The 14,769-nt window shown below is 42.9% G+C and overlaps 1 gene segment (V, D, J or C); it reads right to left on the reverse strand.

Moving 5' to 3' along the window:
• Positions 1 to 2,043: 2,043 nt before the first annotated feature.
• The window catches only part of LOC110258687, a gene marked incomplete at its 3' end in the record, with an annotated part of 56,375 nt that continues 43,649 nt past the window's right edge, over positions 2,044 to 14,769 (reverse strand). The window contains 1 exon segment of the V gene segment in view: positions 2,044 to 2,350. Coding sequence covers positions 2,044 to 2,350 — 307 coding nt within the window.

The raw sequence follows: 14,769 nt of genomic DNA on the forward strand, positions 1-14,769 counted from the left end.
AGAAAAGGGAACCCTCCTGCACTGCTGGTGGGAATGTAAACTGGTACAGCTACTATGGAGAACAGTTTGGAGATACCTTAGAAATCTATATATAGAACTTCCATATGACCCTGCAATCCCACTCTTGGGCATCTATCCGGACAAAGCTCTACTTAAAAGAGACACATACACCCGCATGTTCATTGCAGCACTATTCACAATAGCCAGGACGTGGAAACAACCCAAATGTCCGTCGACAGATGACTGGATTCGGAAGAAGTGGTATATATACACAATGGAATACTACTCAGCCATAAAAAAGGATGACATAATGCCATTTGTAGCAACATGGATGGAACTAGAGAATCTCATCCTGAGTGAAATGAGCCAGAAAGACAAAGACAAATACCATATGATATCACTTATAACTGGAATCTAATATCCAGCACAAATGAACATCTCCTCAGAAAAGAAAATCATGGACTTGGAGAAGAGACTTGTGGTTGCCTGATGGGAGGGGGAGGGAGTGGGAGGGATCGGGAGCTTGGGCTTATCAGACACAACCTAGAATAGATTTACAAGGAGATCCTGCTGAATAGCATTGAGAACTATGTCTAGATACTCATGTCGCAACAGAAGAAAGGGTGGGGGAAAAAACTGTAACTGCAATGTATACATCTAAGGATAACCTGACCCCCTTGCTGTACATTGGGAAAAAAAAAAAAGACAAAAATAAATAAATAAATAAAAATAAAAGTTTTCTTTAACTCACAAAAAAAAAATTTTTATTTAAGACAATAGCAAGAGGAGAATTCTTGGATTCTATGGAAACATGAAAGCAAAGAACTCCTGGTCACAGAAATGCAGCCAATCCTACGAACCAGACAGGTAAACACGTATTGTTTTGGGGCTTAGTGGTAATATTTAAAGTAAAACTCAGTAAAAATCATTCATCTTCATTGCAACATAAACCCGTAGTGTTGGATATAACTGGAATTGAACTGACCTAAGAATATGTATTAAAAAAAAGATAACAAAAAAACATGCTGTAGAATTTGTCTGAATGTAAATATTTGCTGAGAGGAGAAGTGAAGAGGGAGACAGAAGAGGCGTTGTAATCCTCACTGTGGTAGGCAGATAAAGAAAAGCTTTGGACCAGAAGGACCAAAACTTGCAAGAGGATAGACATGTGCGGTAAGAATTGGACGTGACCGCCCCCTAGTGGGCTGTTGACATAGGCTCAGGGACAGTGTCATGACTTGAAAGGTGCAGGACACTTATATATTCAGATATATATTTAAAGCCTTTAAAAAATGAGACATTTCAGCTATTCATTTAATTATATCTATACCTAGAAACTGTGAGTGAGATTTGTATTCACGAAATGAGTCACTTTATTTATGTTTGACATTTTCTCCTTTTTATGACAATATGCCATCAAGCTTGTAATCTCCACAAAATTATTTAAGTTGCAAAAAGACAAGAAAATCCAGAGCAAGGGAGAATGTCAGAAGGTTTGGAAAATCAACATTGAAAAATCCACAAGAAATAGAAGGGTGAAAGAGATGTGATATTTTCATTGCATGAGAGAGCCATGAGATTACATTGGAAAATAGAATCACACAGGCTGAAATTGCAGCTAAAAAAATCCTTTTCTAGTAGTGCCATTGTTTCTAACCTGATGTTATGCTCTCCTCTATGGTTATCAATACACACCAGGATAAAAGTTCTGATTGGCCCAGGCAGAAAACAAAGGCTGAACAAATGGACTTCAGCTAAGCTTTGGGTGACCTGCAGGCCAGCTCCTATCACTGGCCAGTTTCTAAGGGGGCATCTCACCAAAGCCAGGCAGCTGACAGGTCTGAACATGTGGTGTCCGAGGAGGAGCTGAGGCTCTGCTGGTCCACAGGCCTCAGCTGCACCCTCTGCCCCTGGTTCTCCCACCTCTTCCTCTTACACAGACTCAGAGCATCTGCCCCTCTGCTCCCCCAGACAACACACACCCATGTGTGCAGCTGGGGCCCCAGGAGAGGGGTTTGTGTCAAGGGCTGTATCACTGTGGGAGGAGATTCTTTATTTTGCTGGCAGTAATAAACGCCTGCATCCTCAGCCTCCACCCTGCTGATTTTCAGGGTGAAATCTGTGCCTGACCCACTGCCACTGAACCTGTCTGGGACCCCAGAGGCCCTGTTGGTAGCCTCATAGATCAGGAGCTGTGGAGACTGGCCTGGTTTCTGCTGGTACCAACTCAACAAATTGCTTCCATATTTCTCAAGGCTCTGACTGGACCTGCAGGAGATGGAGGCCGGCTCTCCAGGGCTGACTGACAGGGAGAGTGGAGTCTGGGTCAGCACGATGGCCCCACTGGATCCTGAAATAATGAGAGAAAAGAAGAGCATTTTGAGACCAGTATCATGAGTAATTTTCACAATTCTCTACTTGTTATTTACTTCATGCTAGATTCGTTTTTGATTGAGAGTTGTCCCCAAAATATTCACCTTGAGAAAACCCCAGGACTTACACCATCAAAGATCTCTAGAGGTCATGTGTCCACTTGCCCACACTTTCACCAGAGGATGGGTACTTATTTTGTCTGGTTTTATCCTCATTCTCTCTTTGCTAAACATCTGCCCTTGGCAGAGGGTGAGAGATGTGCACATACATGTTTGCACATGCCCACAAAAAGCAGCCCTGCCCCCACAGCACCCCCTTCCCCTTCTCATCTCCCCTCCATCCTCACCTGGGACCCAGAGCAGGAGGAGCCCCAGGAGCTGAGCAGGGAACCTCATGGTCAGCTGTGAACAGAGGAGCCCTGATCAGTCCAAGCCAGACTAGAGCTGCCCTTTTATGTCAGGCTGGCCAGGGCATGTCCTCCCCAGGGGATGGCATGCAAATCCCCTGGTGGGGGCAGCAGAGGGGGAAGAGCAGGTGGGTGGAGGCACTCACATTTGAACCAAGAGAATTCACGGTCTCATCATTCTCATCATTTTCACCCGTTATCTTGACATTCATGGGAGCAGCTGTCACTTCTCTTTACTCCCTTACAGTCTCAGGAAGATCTCTCATTGCTCCCCTGCTTGTGCTCACAGGTCATCCTTTTGAATGTACTGAGTCTTTCTAGTCCTAGTTGAGTAAGTCATTTTAAAGTTAAAAATAGCAATGAATGCTACTTAAAATTTATCAAACATTTAAATCATCAATCGATGTGATCAAAATGTTCTCTTCTGGAAAACATTCTTCTTCAGCTACGTTAATAAACCCTCTGGACTCACTGGACCTCATGAGGATCCCCGTCACCGTGATGACACATATGAGCCCCCAGAGCTGCTCTTCTTAGTAGAAATCTGGGGATCTGCCCAGGTGGGAAAAAGCTTGACTGTAAGACCTTCGACCCTGAGGTCTAGACCTAGTTTTGTTTGATTGTTTGTTTGCTTTCGTCTTTTTGCCTTTTCTAGGGCTGCTGCCATGGCATGTGGAGGTTCCCGGGCCAGGGGTCTAATCGGAGTTGTAGCCACCAGCCTACACTACAGCCACAGCAATGTGGGATCCTTCACCCACTGAGCAAGGCCAGGGATCGAAACCACACCCTCATGGTTCCTAGTCGGATTCATTAACCACTGAGCCACGACGGGAACTCCCAGACGGAGCGATTTTCTATTAGAGCCCTATAGTCATCAAACCTACATATCTTGGAGTGTGTTCTCTCTTTTCTTCTTAGATGAAAGAGCCTGAAGCCTCATCTCACATGCCTCCTCTCTCTAGTGGCAGGTCCAAGGGCTGCACCATTGTTCCTCTTTCAGCCAGTAGGAGGTGGCTGTCTTTCTCCCTGAGGTCCAGACACAGCTCTGAAGTGACTTCAGTCACACTAGAGAACTGGCATGTTGACAGGGACCTATAGCTGTGAAACACTCATTTGTATTTTATTTTTATGATTTTTCCTTTTTAGGGCCACACCTGAGGCATAGGGAAGTTCCCGGGCTAGCGGTCAAATGGGACCTACAGCTGCTGGCCAACCCCACAGCCACAGCAATGCCAGATGCTTAACCCACTGAGTGAGGCCGGGGATCGAACCCCCCACCTCATGGTTCCTAGCCAGATTCGTTTCCACTGTGCCATGAGAGGCACTCCAAAACACTCATTTTTAAATACGAACTAATTTTTCATTTGTTAAGAAACAGGTTGGATTTCTGGCTGTTGGCTAGTGGGTTAAGTATCTGATGGCCATGCCTTGGTTCGCTTTGGGGGTACATGTTCCATCCTGGCCCAGGAATTTCCAAGTGCTGTTGCTGTGGCCATAAAAAAACATTTCAAAAGGAATATGTAACAAATCACAGAGTCTTAGTTCATTTATTAAACTCTTTGTTTTTGCTCCATGTAACTTGCATTTCATAGCAAAAACTTCATTATGTAGTGAGGTGTAAATTAAGATATACAAAATGTGTACCTCTCATTTACAATGTCAGTGTGAAAATACAGATATTTAAACTTTCTAGACAGTTAAAGCGTATCCTAGAGATTTTCGTTTAATGTTCCTCCGGGTCCAATAAAATAAAGAACCTCTAATTCAGTCATTGAAAAGCAGATCTAGTTTAAAACAGAATTTATACCAATTGAAAAAGTACATGAACACACATGTCCATGAATTTTGTTGATTTTACGTTTCAGACTCAGACTTCATAGCTCTAATTCCAAATAGCATTTATACATCAAAATGTGACCACCTTCTTTGTGTAAATTCTTAAAGAACATTTTCATTTTTTTCTCTACTTCCCAACACACAGCGTGCTAGTTTCTAAGGGAAAATCGTAATGAGTAGAAAGAAAAAAATAACATAAAAGCATGCACATGTGCTTTGTATGCTGCTGTCAAATCCAACTGACTTTTCTTGAACATTTAGTGTAGTATATTTTGGGAATATTTTATCTTTATAATCTAATGCTTTAAATGTCAAGGAGAGTGTATAGAAGTACAGCCGAAGGAGAGGTCCTGTCTGTTCCATGAGACTTTCTAGGAATGCTGCGCTGCCCACTCCTGCCGTCTGCATTATTCTTCATGGCACCTGATCTCACCTTACCTCCTGGATGTGAAGGACCCTGGCTCTCTTCCTCCCAACCATTCTTGCATCCTCTTCCCTCAGTCATTTCTATTCTCCTTGGGCACCTCCTCATTTTGTCGACACTTTCAGGGTGGCATTTTCACTTTAGTTTTTTTTTGTGTGTGTTTGTGTTGCTGCCATTCTCCACATGCTACTCTTCTTTGACCATGTCCATTCTGAAGATGCAGATTTTGTATTTTTGGTGTTATTTCATGTCTTCACTTACTTGGGTCATTATTCTGTATTCATTCTAAAGGAATGGTGGGACCGTTTCTTCTTTTTGGTAGCTGTTTAAAATTTCCCTTCTTCAGGCTCCTCAGTGGCATATGGAAGTTCCCAGTTTTATCCCACTGGTAAAGTCGGAGTGAGAGCAACTCTGGATCCTTAACCCACTGCATCAGGCAGGGGATTGAACCATCAGCTTCACAGAGACAAGGCTGATTATTAAGCCACTGAGCCACAATGGGAAGTCCTCCTTAGCTTTTTAAAAGTATGGCTTCCGAGGATTAAGATGGCAGAATAGGAGGACTGGAGCTCAACTTCTCTCCTAAAAACAACAAAATTCACAACCAGAAGCTGAGCAATCTCCACCCGAATGGGCCGGAAACCTTAAAAAAGATACCCTACTCCAGAAGAAAAAGAGGAGGACACATCAAGAGGTAGGAGGGGCGACTTTGTGATATAAACAACCCCATACATCCCAGGTGGGAAGCTCCACAGACTGAACACTAACTGGTTCACAGAGACTCACCTACAGGAGCGAGAGTTCTGAGCCCCACATCAAACTCTCAGGTGCTGGGATCTGGTACTGGGAGAAAGAGCCCCTGGAGCATGTGGCATTGAAGGCCAGTGGGGCGTGTGCGCAGGAACTCCATGGGACTGGGGAAAACCGAGACCCCATTCTTAAAAGGCCCACAGGGACTTTCACGTGCACTGGATCCCAGGGCAGAGCAAGGTCTCCATAGGAATCTGGGTCAAACCTGACTGCAGTTCTTGGAGGACATCCTGGGAAAACAGGCATGAATGTGGCTTGTTGTGAGGGAGGGACATTGAAGGCAAAGCTCTGGGAAGATTCAGCAGTTGCCTTTCTCTGGAGGTGGCCTTTTTGGGGAAATCTGGCCCCACCCATCAGGCAGCTGCTGAGAAGCCCCAGGGCAAACAACAATCCAGGTGGGATCACAGCCCCACCCCTCAGTAAACAGGCTACCTAAAAACCCCTCAGGCACACAGCTACCACTAATCCCATCCAGAGACTACGCCCCACCCACCAGAGGGATTAGAATCAGCTCCACCTACCTGTGGGCAGGCATCAGCCCCTCCCATCAGGAAGCCTACAGCAAACCCCCATACTGACTTCAGCCATAAGGGGGGCAGACACCAGAGGTAAGAGAGGCTACAACCCTTGTATCTGTAAAAAGGTCACCACACCAAACACCTATAAAAATGAAAAGACAGAGAACTATAACTCAGATGAGGGAGAAAGGAAAAACCCCAGAAAATCAGCTAAGTGATCAGGAGATTGTCAGCCTCCAGGAAGAAGACTTTTAGACTGTTGATGCTAAAGATGATGCAAGACATTGGAAATAAACTGGAGGCAAAGATGGATAACTTACAGGAAACACTGAGCAACGAGATACAAGATGTAAAAGTTAAACAAGAAGAGATGCAAAATACAATAACGGAAATAAAAAAGGCACTAGAAGCAGCTAACAGCAGAATGCAGGAGGCAGAAGAACGAATAAGCAAGGTGGAGGACAGATTAGTGGAAATTATGGATGCGGGACAGAAAAGATAAAAAAGATTGAAAACAAATGAAGAGAGTCTCAGAGAACTCTGGGACAATGTTCAACGCACCAACATCCGTATCATAGGGGTGCCAGAAGGAGAAGAGAGAAAGAAGGGGACAGGAAAAATAGTTCAAGAGATAATAGCTGAAAACTTCCCTAACATGGGAAAGGAACCACTCACTCAAATCCAGCAAGCACAAATAGTACCATATAAAATAAACCCAAGGAGGAATATCAATCCAACTGACCAAAATTAAAGACAAAGAGAAAATCCTGAAAGCAGCTAGGGAAAAGAAACAAGTAACATACAAGGGAACCCCAATAAGGTTATCGGCAGGTTTTTCACCTGAAACTCGGCAGGCCAGAAGGGAGTGGCATGATATACTTCACGTGATGAAAGGAAAAAGCCTCCAACCAAGATGACTTTACCCAGCAAGGCTCTCATTCAGATTTGAAGGAGAAATCAAAGCCTTCACAGACAAGCAAAAGTTGAGAGAATTCAGCAACACTAAACCAGCCTTACAACAAATCCTAAAGGAACTTCTCTAGGCAGAAAAGAAAAGGCAGCAACAGGAAACAAAAATGCCACAAGTGACAAGGCTCACCAGTAGAGGTATATATACAGTAAAGACATGAAATCATCCATGCACAATTATACCACCAAAATCAGAAATCAGGAGAAGAGGTGGGTACAAATGCAGGATTCTGGAGATGAACTTGCAATTAAGAGAACAACAAAACAATCTCATATCCATGTAGACTCTTATATCAAACCAAAACTCTGCAACTGATACACAAACAAGGAATCTCTGGAGAAGAAAGATATCTCATAGTAAATCAGTGCATAATCCACCATGAAGGGGGTTATTTGACATCATTCTTGGAATGCTGACGTCTTCTTAGATCTGATTCTGGTTTCCGCTCCATCAAAGAATTTATGATGATTATAATTAAATAATGCAACTGTACAATTAAATAACACAGTTCTGCAAACGTGTTATTAATAACTGTTTCTCTCCATGGTATTATGTAAAGTCTATAATGTCTTGTTTATCACATCACCTAGAATGGTGTAATGCCTTTATTGAAGAATCAATAAGGTGTAACAAATTGCGAGGACATATTTATATAGTTATCCTGTATTTTAACCCATTTATGCATTTTATATTTTACTTATTTTCAGAGGGTGTATTATTTTTGTTATTCTTACCAGTTAAGGTATTCTTTTTACTATGCTATATAAAATATTTAATGGTATATAAGGCTTTCTTCTTTATAAATTTTAGTTGCATAATAGTCACAATTTTAATATAATGCCAGTTTTTAAAGAAAAATTGAAATGTAATACATAATACCAAATACTAAAGAGGAAAGCCATACAAACTGGGATAAAGCCGAGAATGAATTTCCTATTTGTCTCAGCATATTTTCCATTCCACTTCTGCAGAGGGAGACACTTAATCTGTTTCTTAAGATCCATGATATAAGAATCTGTCTGAATGGAATTGTGTTTAAATATATGTATTTTATTCTGTTAAAAAAATGATGTTCTGTGATAATCCATGTGGGAAAAGAATGCAAAAGGGAATAGATATACGTACATGTATAACTGAATCTCTTTGATGTACAGCAGAAATTATCACAACTTTGTAAATCAAGTATACTTCAATAAATTTAAAAAAATAAAAAAATAAAAAAGAGATAACACAAGAACAAACAAACAAAGAAAAAAAGGATTGCTGCCTCCCAAAGAATTTCGGTTTTCAACATTCCTTTCTGCTTATTGGAGCCTACCCTTGAGAACCGTGTTCCCTCGATGATGTGTTGGAGTAGCTATTTCCTGATCCGCAAGACATGATTCTTTAGGAGCAGGAGGAACTTTCCTTAGGTTGCTGAGGTGGTTTCTTTACACCAACACCTAGTCTGTATCCACTACAAGGAAGTGAATCCTTTAAATCCTTGGTGCTGTGTCTTCTGACTCTTTGGTGCTCTGTGGTTGCCAGAGGATGCATATCTGGAGCTGATTTCCACAACTTCACTCTCCGGAGGCCCCTGTTTCCCCAGGCCCCGGCTGTCCTTTCTCTGGGGGACTGCAGGCAGGGTTTCGTGTGTGTCCTTGGTGCTTCCCTCTGGGAAGTGACCATTGCTTCCTAGGGTGCAGCCTATTGCTCCCCCTCCTGGCTCCATAGCCTTCTCTGTCACTGCTGGGATGAACTCTCTTCCCATACTCCCCCAGGATGCTCACTTCCTCTGAGTCGGGCTGTCCACATTGTCAATCTGGGTTGTTCTTTTCTCCATTGACATAGAGCATGAGGTCAGAGTATGCTCTGCTTCTAGTGCTTCTGTAAGCCTGGGCTTTGAGGATTTTCCTTTGCCTTATTGTCCGTTTGTACTGTCTCCTGAGGCTCTTTTATGAACTCCCCTTTATCAAGCTGTTGTTCTCCTATGGGAACTTAGGCCTGCGTGAACACGGTAAGTGTGAAAACGTATTTCCACCCATTCCCTTGAGGAGCATGAGGATTAGTGTGGGTTTTTCTACATCGTATATGAAGTTGTGCACAGAGGTACTGAACACAGTGGCCGAGGGGATGCTCCCATGCCCCAGACACACAGAGACACTCAGCTGTCCCACAGTGAGTAGGGTCAAGGGGAAGGTGTCAGCAGTGGGAGTCATTGTGAGGGTCTCCCTCCTCACCTGGGAGCCAGAGCAGCAAGAGGCTGAGGAGCTGCATGGGGGCCCTCATGTTCATGCTGGGTCCCGACTGCCACTGCCTCCTTCCCAGGGTGGGCTGAGACTCTTAGTAAGTGTCCAGGGTGGTGGGCTGTGCTCTGAGAACATGCAAATCAGCAGGGGGAGGGGAGGGCTGGGCACAGCTGCAGGGCTGGCTTGTTCCAGTGACAACCCAGGGGCTGTGCCCTGGGGACTCAGGTCAGAGCAGGGAGCACACATGTACTGCAGAGAACAGGTTTCTCCCTGGAGACCATAGGATGGACTCAGTGCACTGTCCTTTTGGGAGAGTATTTGTTTTCTTCCCCTCAATGTTCCCCATTTCTTGCTCCATCTCCATCTAAGAGCTGGAATATCAGGGATAAAATATTTCAAAATACTGCAGGGAATTTAATAATACCACTTCATTGTGTGCCTGGAGCTATTCTTGAAGCTGGAAAATTTTCCTCTATGGTCTGATTCTCTGATGACTAGGATGAGGTACATTCTTTGATGCTCCTCAGATCAACCACTGACTGTGTTTTCCTGAACTAAATGTGTTGGTTCACCAGCATCTTCCTGCATCACCAGATCTCCTAAGAGATACCAGCTCTCAGGGGTTGGTGGAAGGGAGCTGGGGCTCAAGCAGGAGGAGGCATGGACCATTGAGAAAGGTGATGTTAGAAACCTGACACCTGGGCAGGAGCCCACAAGGTGTGGACAGGGCGCTGGCAGAGACAGGAGGGGAGCCTCGCCTGTGGTATGGCAGCCACAGGGCAGACAGGAGGGTGTCCCCTCAAGGGGGTGCTGCCAGTCCTGGCCCAGTGCCAGGTGTGGAGCTGGAGGGACATGAGGAAAGCATTCATGTGGCTGGCATGGCCAGTGCTGGTCATCTCCCCAACCACCTCTGCTTCTTGGTCCCGTTACAGAGGAGGGCCCTGGACTTGGAGCTCAGATATGGAGAAACTAAAGACATCCCCAATCCAGTCTGATCTTTTCTCTCTGAAGCAGGGTGAGGACCAAGACCACAGCCTGTGGAGTTGCTGTGAGCTGCAGAGAGGCCAGGGAGGAGGCATCATGGGGCTGGAGAGAAAGCTGCCCTGCTGTCAGTGTCACAAGACCAGGGATCCCCAGCCCTTCAGGGTGTGGCTGCAAAGGAGAGAAGCTGTGTCCCCACACACAGTGGGAAAGCCTGTCTGCACTCAGGAGTCCCCATGCCATCCTTGTCCATGAGGAGTCCTGGAGCAGCGGTTATCTAGGCAAGTGCTAGCTGAGTCTTACTGAATTTTTTTTTTCATGTGTGTGTGTGTGTGTGTCTGTGTGTGTGTGTGTGTGGTACACTATTTTTCAAAATTTTTGTTTTGTTTCATTTTTTAAGGTCACCCCCAAAGCATATGGAGGTTCTCAGGCTATGGGTCAAATGGGACCTACAGCTGCCTGCCTACACCCCTGCTCAAAGTAATGCCAGATCCTTAACCCACTGAGCAAGGCCAGGGATCAAACCAGCATCCTCCTGGTTCCTAGTCAGAATGTTTCCACTGCACCATGATAGGGACTCCAAATTTATTATTATTTTTTTCCTTTCCTTTTCCTTTTTCTTTTTAGGTCCACACCTGCAGCATATGGAAATTCCCAGGATATCAGTCGAATCAGAGTTGTAGCCAGTAGCCTACACAACAGCCACAGCAACACCAGACCCAAGCCACATCTGCAACCTACACCATAGCTCATGGCAACACCAGATCCTTATCCCATTGATCGAGGCTAGGGATCAAACCTGTGACCTCATGGTTACTATTCAGATTTGTTTCCACTGAGTTTTGACTGAAACTCCTATTTTTAAAAAAATTTTTAAATGATTTTATTTTTTCCATTATGGTTGGTTTACAGTGTTCTGTCATGTTCTACTGTACAGCAAAGTGACCCAGTCACACATGAATCTCCATTCTTTTTCTCACATTATCCTCCATCATGCTCCATCCCAAGTGATTGGATATAGTCCCCTGTGCTATTCAGGAGGATCTCACTCCATATGTTGTATTTATTTATTTATTTTTATTTTTATATTTGAGGCATGTGCACATATTCCATAATTATTTTAATTACAACAATAATAAAAACTCCATTAATGAAGCAAATCTTGTTAGAAACTAATTAAGAAAAATTGGTAGAATTCAAATTGGAAACAGTTTGAATTGACAATTCTGAGTGCATAGTGGTAAGAAACTATCTATCATACAGTAATTAAAGAACAGTTTAAATATTACCCTTCAGCTGTATCTTCATAGCTCTTTTATAATTGTAGGTAACTAGCTAGTTAACTAATTGCAAAGCAAATATATTCATCACTGTATACAATTTTCTTTTCATGTTCAATAATATCTAGTGAGTGGTTTGCATGGTTTAGGAAGAATGCCTGTTCTTTATTTTTTTTTTTACAAAATAAAATACATATATTTAAACACAATTACATTCAAACGGATTATTATATCATGGATCTTAAGAAACATGTTAAGCAACTCCCTTTGGAGAAGTGGAATGGAAAATATGCTGAGACAAATAGGAAATTTATTCTATACTTTATCCCATTTTGTATGGCTTTCATCTTTACTATTTAGTATTATCTATTACATTTCAATTTTTCTTTAACAATTAGCATTATATTAAAATTGAGTGTATTATACAACTAAAATTTATAAAGAAGAAAGCCATATATACCATTAAATACTTCATATAGCACAATAAAAACAATAACTTAACTGGTAAGAATAACAAAAATAATACACCCTCTGAAAATAAGTACAATATAAAGTGCATAAGCTGGTTTAAAAACACGGTAAGTATATAAATATGTCCTCACAATTTGTTACATCTCATTGATTCTTCAATAAAGGCATTACACCATTCTAGGTAATGTGATAAACAAGACATTATAGACTTTACATTGTACCATGGAGAGAAATGGTTATTAATAATACAATTGTAGACCTATATTATTTAATTGTACACTTGTATTATTTAATTATAATTATCATAAATTCTTTGATGGAGAGGAAATCAGAATCAGATCTAAGAAGACTTCAGCATTCAAAGAATCACGTCAAATGACTCCCTTCATGGTGGATTATGCACTTATTTACTATGAGATACATTTCTTCTTCAGAGATTCCTTGTTTGTGTATCAATTGTAGATTTTTGGTTTGCAGTTAATCTGAAGTGTTGATATAAGAGTCTATATGTATACGAGATTCTTTTAAGTTGTTGTTCTCTTAATTGCAAGTTCACCTCCAGTGTCCTGCATCTGTACCCACCTCTTCTCATGATTTCTGATTTTGGTGGTATAATTGTGCATGGATGATTTCCTATCTTTACTGCATATATACATTTACTGGTGAGCCTTGTCATTTGTGGCATTTTTGTTTCCTGTTGCTGCCTTTTCTTTTCTTTTTTTTTTTTTCTATTTATATCAACTGCCTTTTCTTTTCTGCCTAGAGAAGTTCCTTTAATATTTGTTGTAAGGCTGGTTTGGTGTTGCTGAATTCTCTCAACTTTTGCTTGTCTGTGAAGGTTTGGATTTCTCCTTCAAATCTGAATGAGAGCCTTGCTGGGTACAGTCATATTGGCTGGAGGTTTTTTCCTTTCATCATGTTAAGTATATCATGCCACTCCCTTCTGGCCTGCCAAGTTTCAGGTGAAAAATCTGCCAATAACCTTATTGGGGTTCCCTTGTATGTTACTTGTTTCTTTTCCCTAGCTGCTTTCAAGATGTTCTCCTTGTCTTTAATTTTGGTCAGTTTGATGAATATGTGTCTTGGTGTATTCCTCCTTGGTGTTTATTTTATATGGTACTCGTTGTGCTTCCTGGATTTGAGTGAGTGGTTCTGTTCCCATGTTAGGGAAGTTTTTGTCTAGTATCTCTTGGCATATTTTTCCTGTCTCCTTCTCTCTCTCTTCTCCTTCTGGCACTCCTATGATACGGATGTTGGTGCGTTTAACATTGTCCCAGAGATCTCTGAGACTCTTTGTTTTCAATCTTTTGTCTCTTTTCTGTTCTGCATCCGTAATTTCCACTAATCTGTCCTCCACCTCACTTATTTTTTCTTCTGCCTCCTGTGTTCTGCTGTTGGTGGCTTCTAGTGAATTTTTTATTTCCGTTATTGTATTTTGCATCTCTTCTTGTTTAAGTTTTATATCTTGTATCTCTTTGGTCAGGGTTTCCTGTAAGTTATCCATCTTTGCCTCCAGTTTATTCCCAATGTCTTGCATCTTCTTCAGCATCAACAGCCTAAAATCTTTTTCCTGGAGGCTAAGAATCTCCTCATTGCTTAGCTGTTTTTCTGGTTTTTTTCCTTTCTCCCTCATCTGAGTTATAGTTCTCTGTCTTTTCATTTTGATAGGTGTTTGGCGTGTTGACCTTTTTACAGATACAAGAATTGTAGCCTCTCTTACCTCTGGTGTCTGCCCCCCTTATGGCTGAAGTCAGTATGGGGGTTTGCTGTAGGCTTCCTGATGGGAGGGGCTGATGCCTGCCCACAGGTAGGTGGAGCTGATTCTAATCCCTCTGGTGGGTGGGGCGTAGTCTCTGGATGGGATTAGTGGTAGCTGTGTGCCTGAGGGGTTTTTAGGTAGCCTGTTTACTGAGGGGCGGGGCTGTGATCCCTCCTGGGTTGTTGTTTGCCCTGGGGCTTCTCAGCAGCTGCCTGATGGGTGGGGCCAGATTTCCCCAAAAAGGCCACCTCCAGAGAAAGGCACTGCTGCTGAATATTCCTGAGAGCTTTGCCTTCAATGTCCTTCCCTCACAACAAGCCAGGTTCACCCCTGTTTTCCCAGGATGTCCTTCAAGAAATGCAGTCAGGTTTGACCCAGATTCCCATAGAGACTTTGCTTTGCCCTGGGATCCAGTGCACGTGAAAATCTGTGTGCGCCTTTTAAGAATGGGGTCTCCATTTCCCTCAGTCCCATGGAGCTCCTGCACACAAGCCCCACTGGCCTTCAATGCCAGATGCTCCAGTGGCTCTTTCTCCCAGTGCCAGATCTCCGCATGTGAGGGTTTGATGTGGGGCTCAGAACTCTCACTCCTGTAGGTGAGTCTCTCTCTGAGAACCAGTTAGTTTCCAGTCTGTGGAGCTTCCCACCTGGGATGTATGGGGTTGTTTATATCATGAAATCGCCCCTCCTATCTCTTGATATGGCCTCCTCTT

The sequence above is a fragment of the Sus scrofa genome, unplaced genomic scaffold, assembly GCF_000003025.6.
Source record: "Sus scrofa isolate TJ Tabasco breed Duroc unplaced genomic scaffold, Sscrofa11.1 Contig297, whole genome shotgun sequence".
NCBI classification, from domain to species: Eukaryota; Metazoa; Chordata; class Mammalia; order Artiodactyla; family Suidae; genus Sus; species Sus scrofa.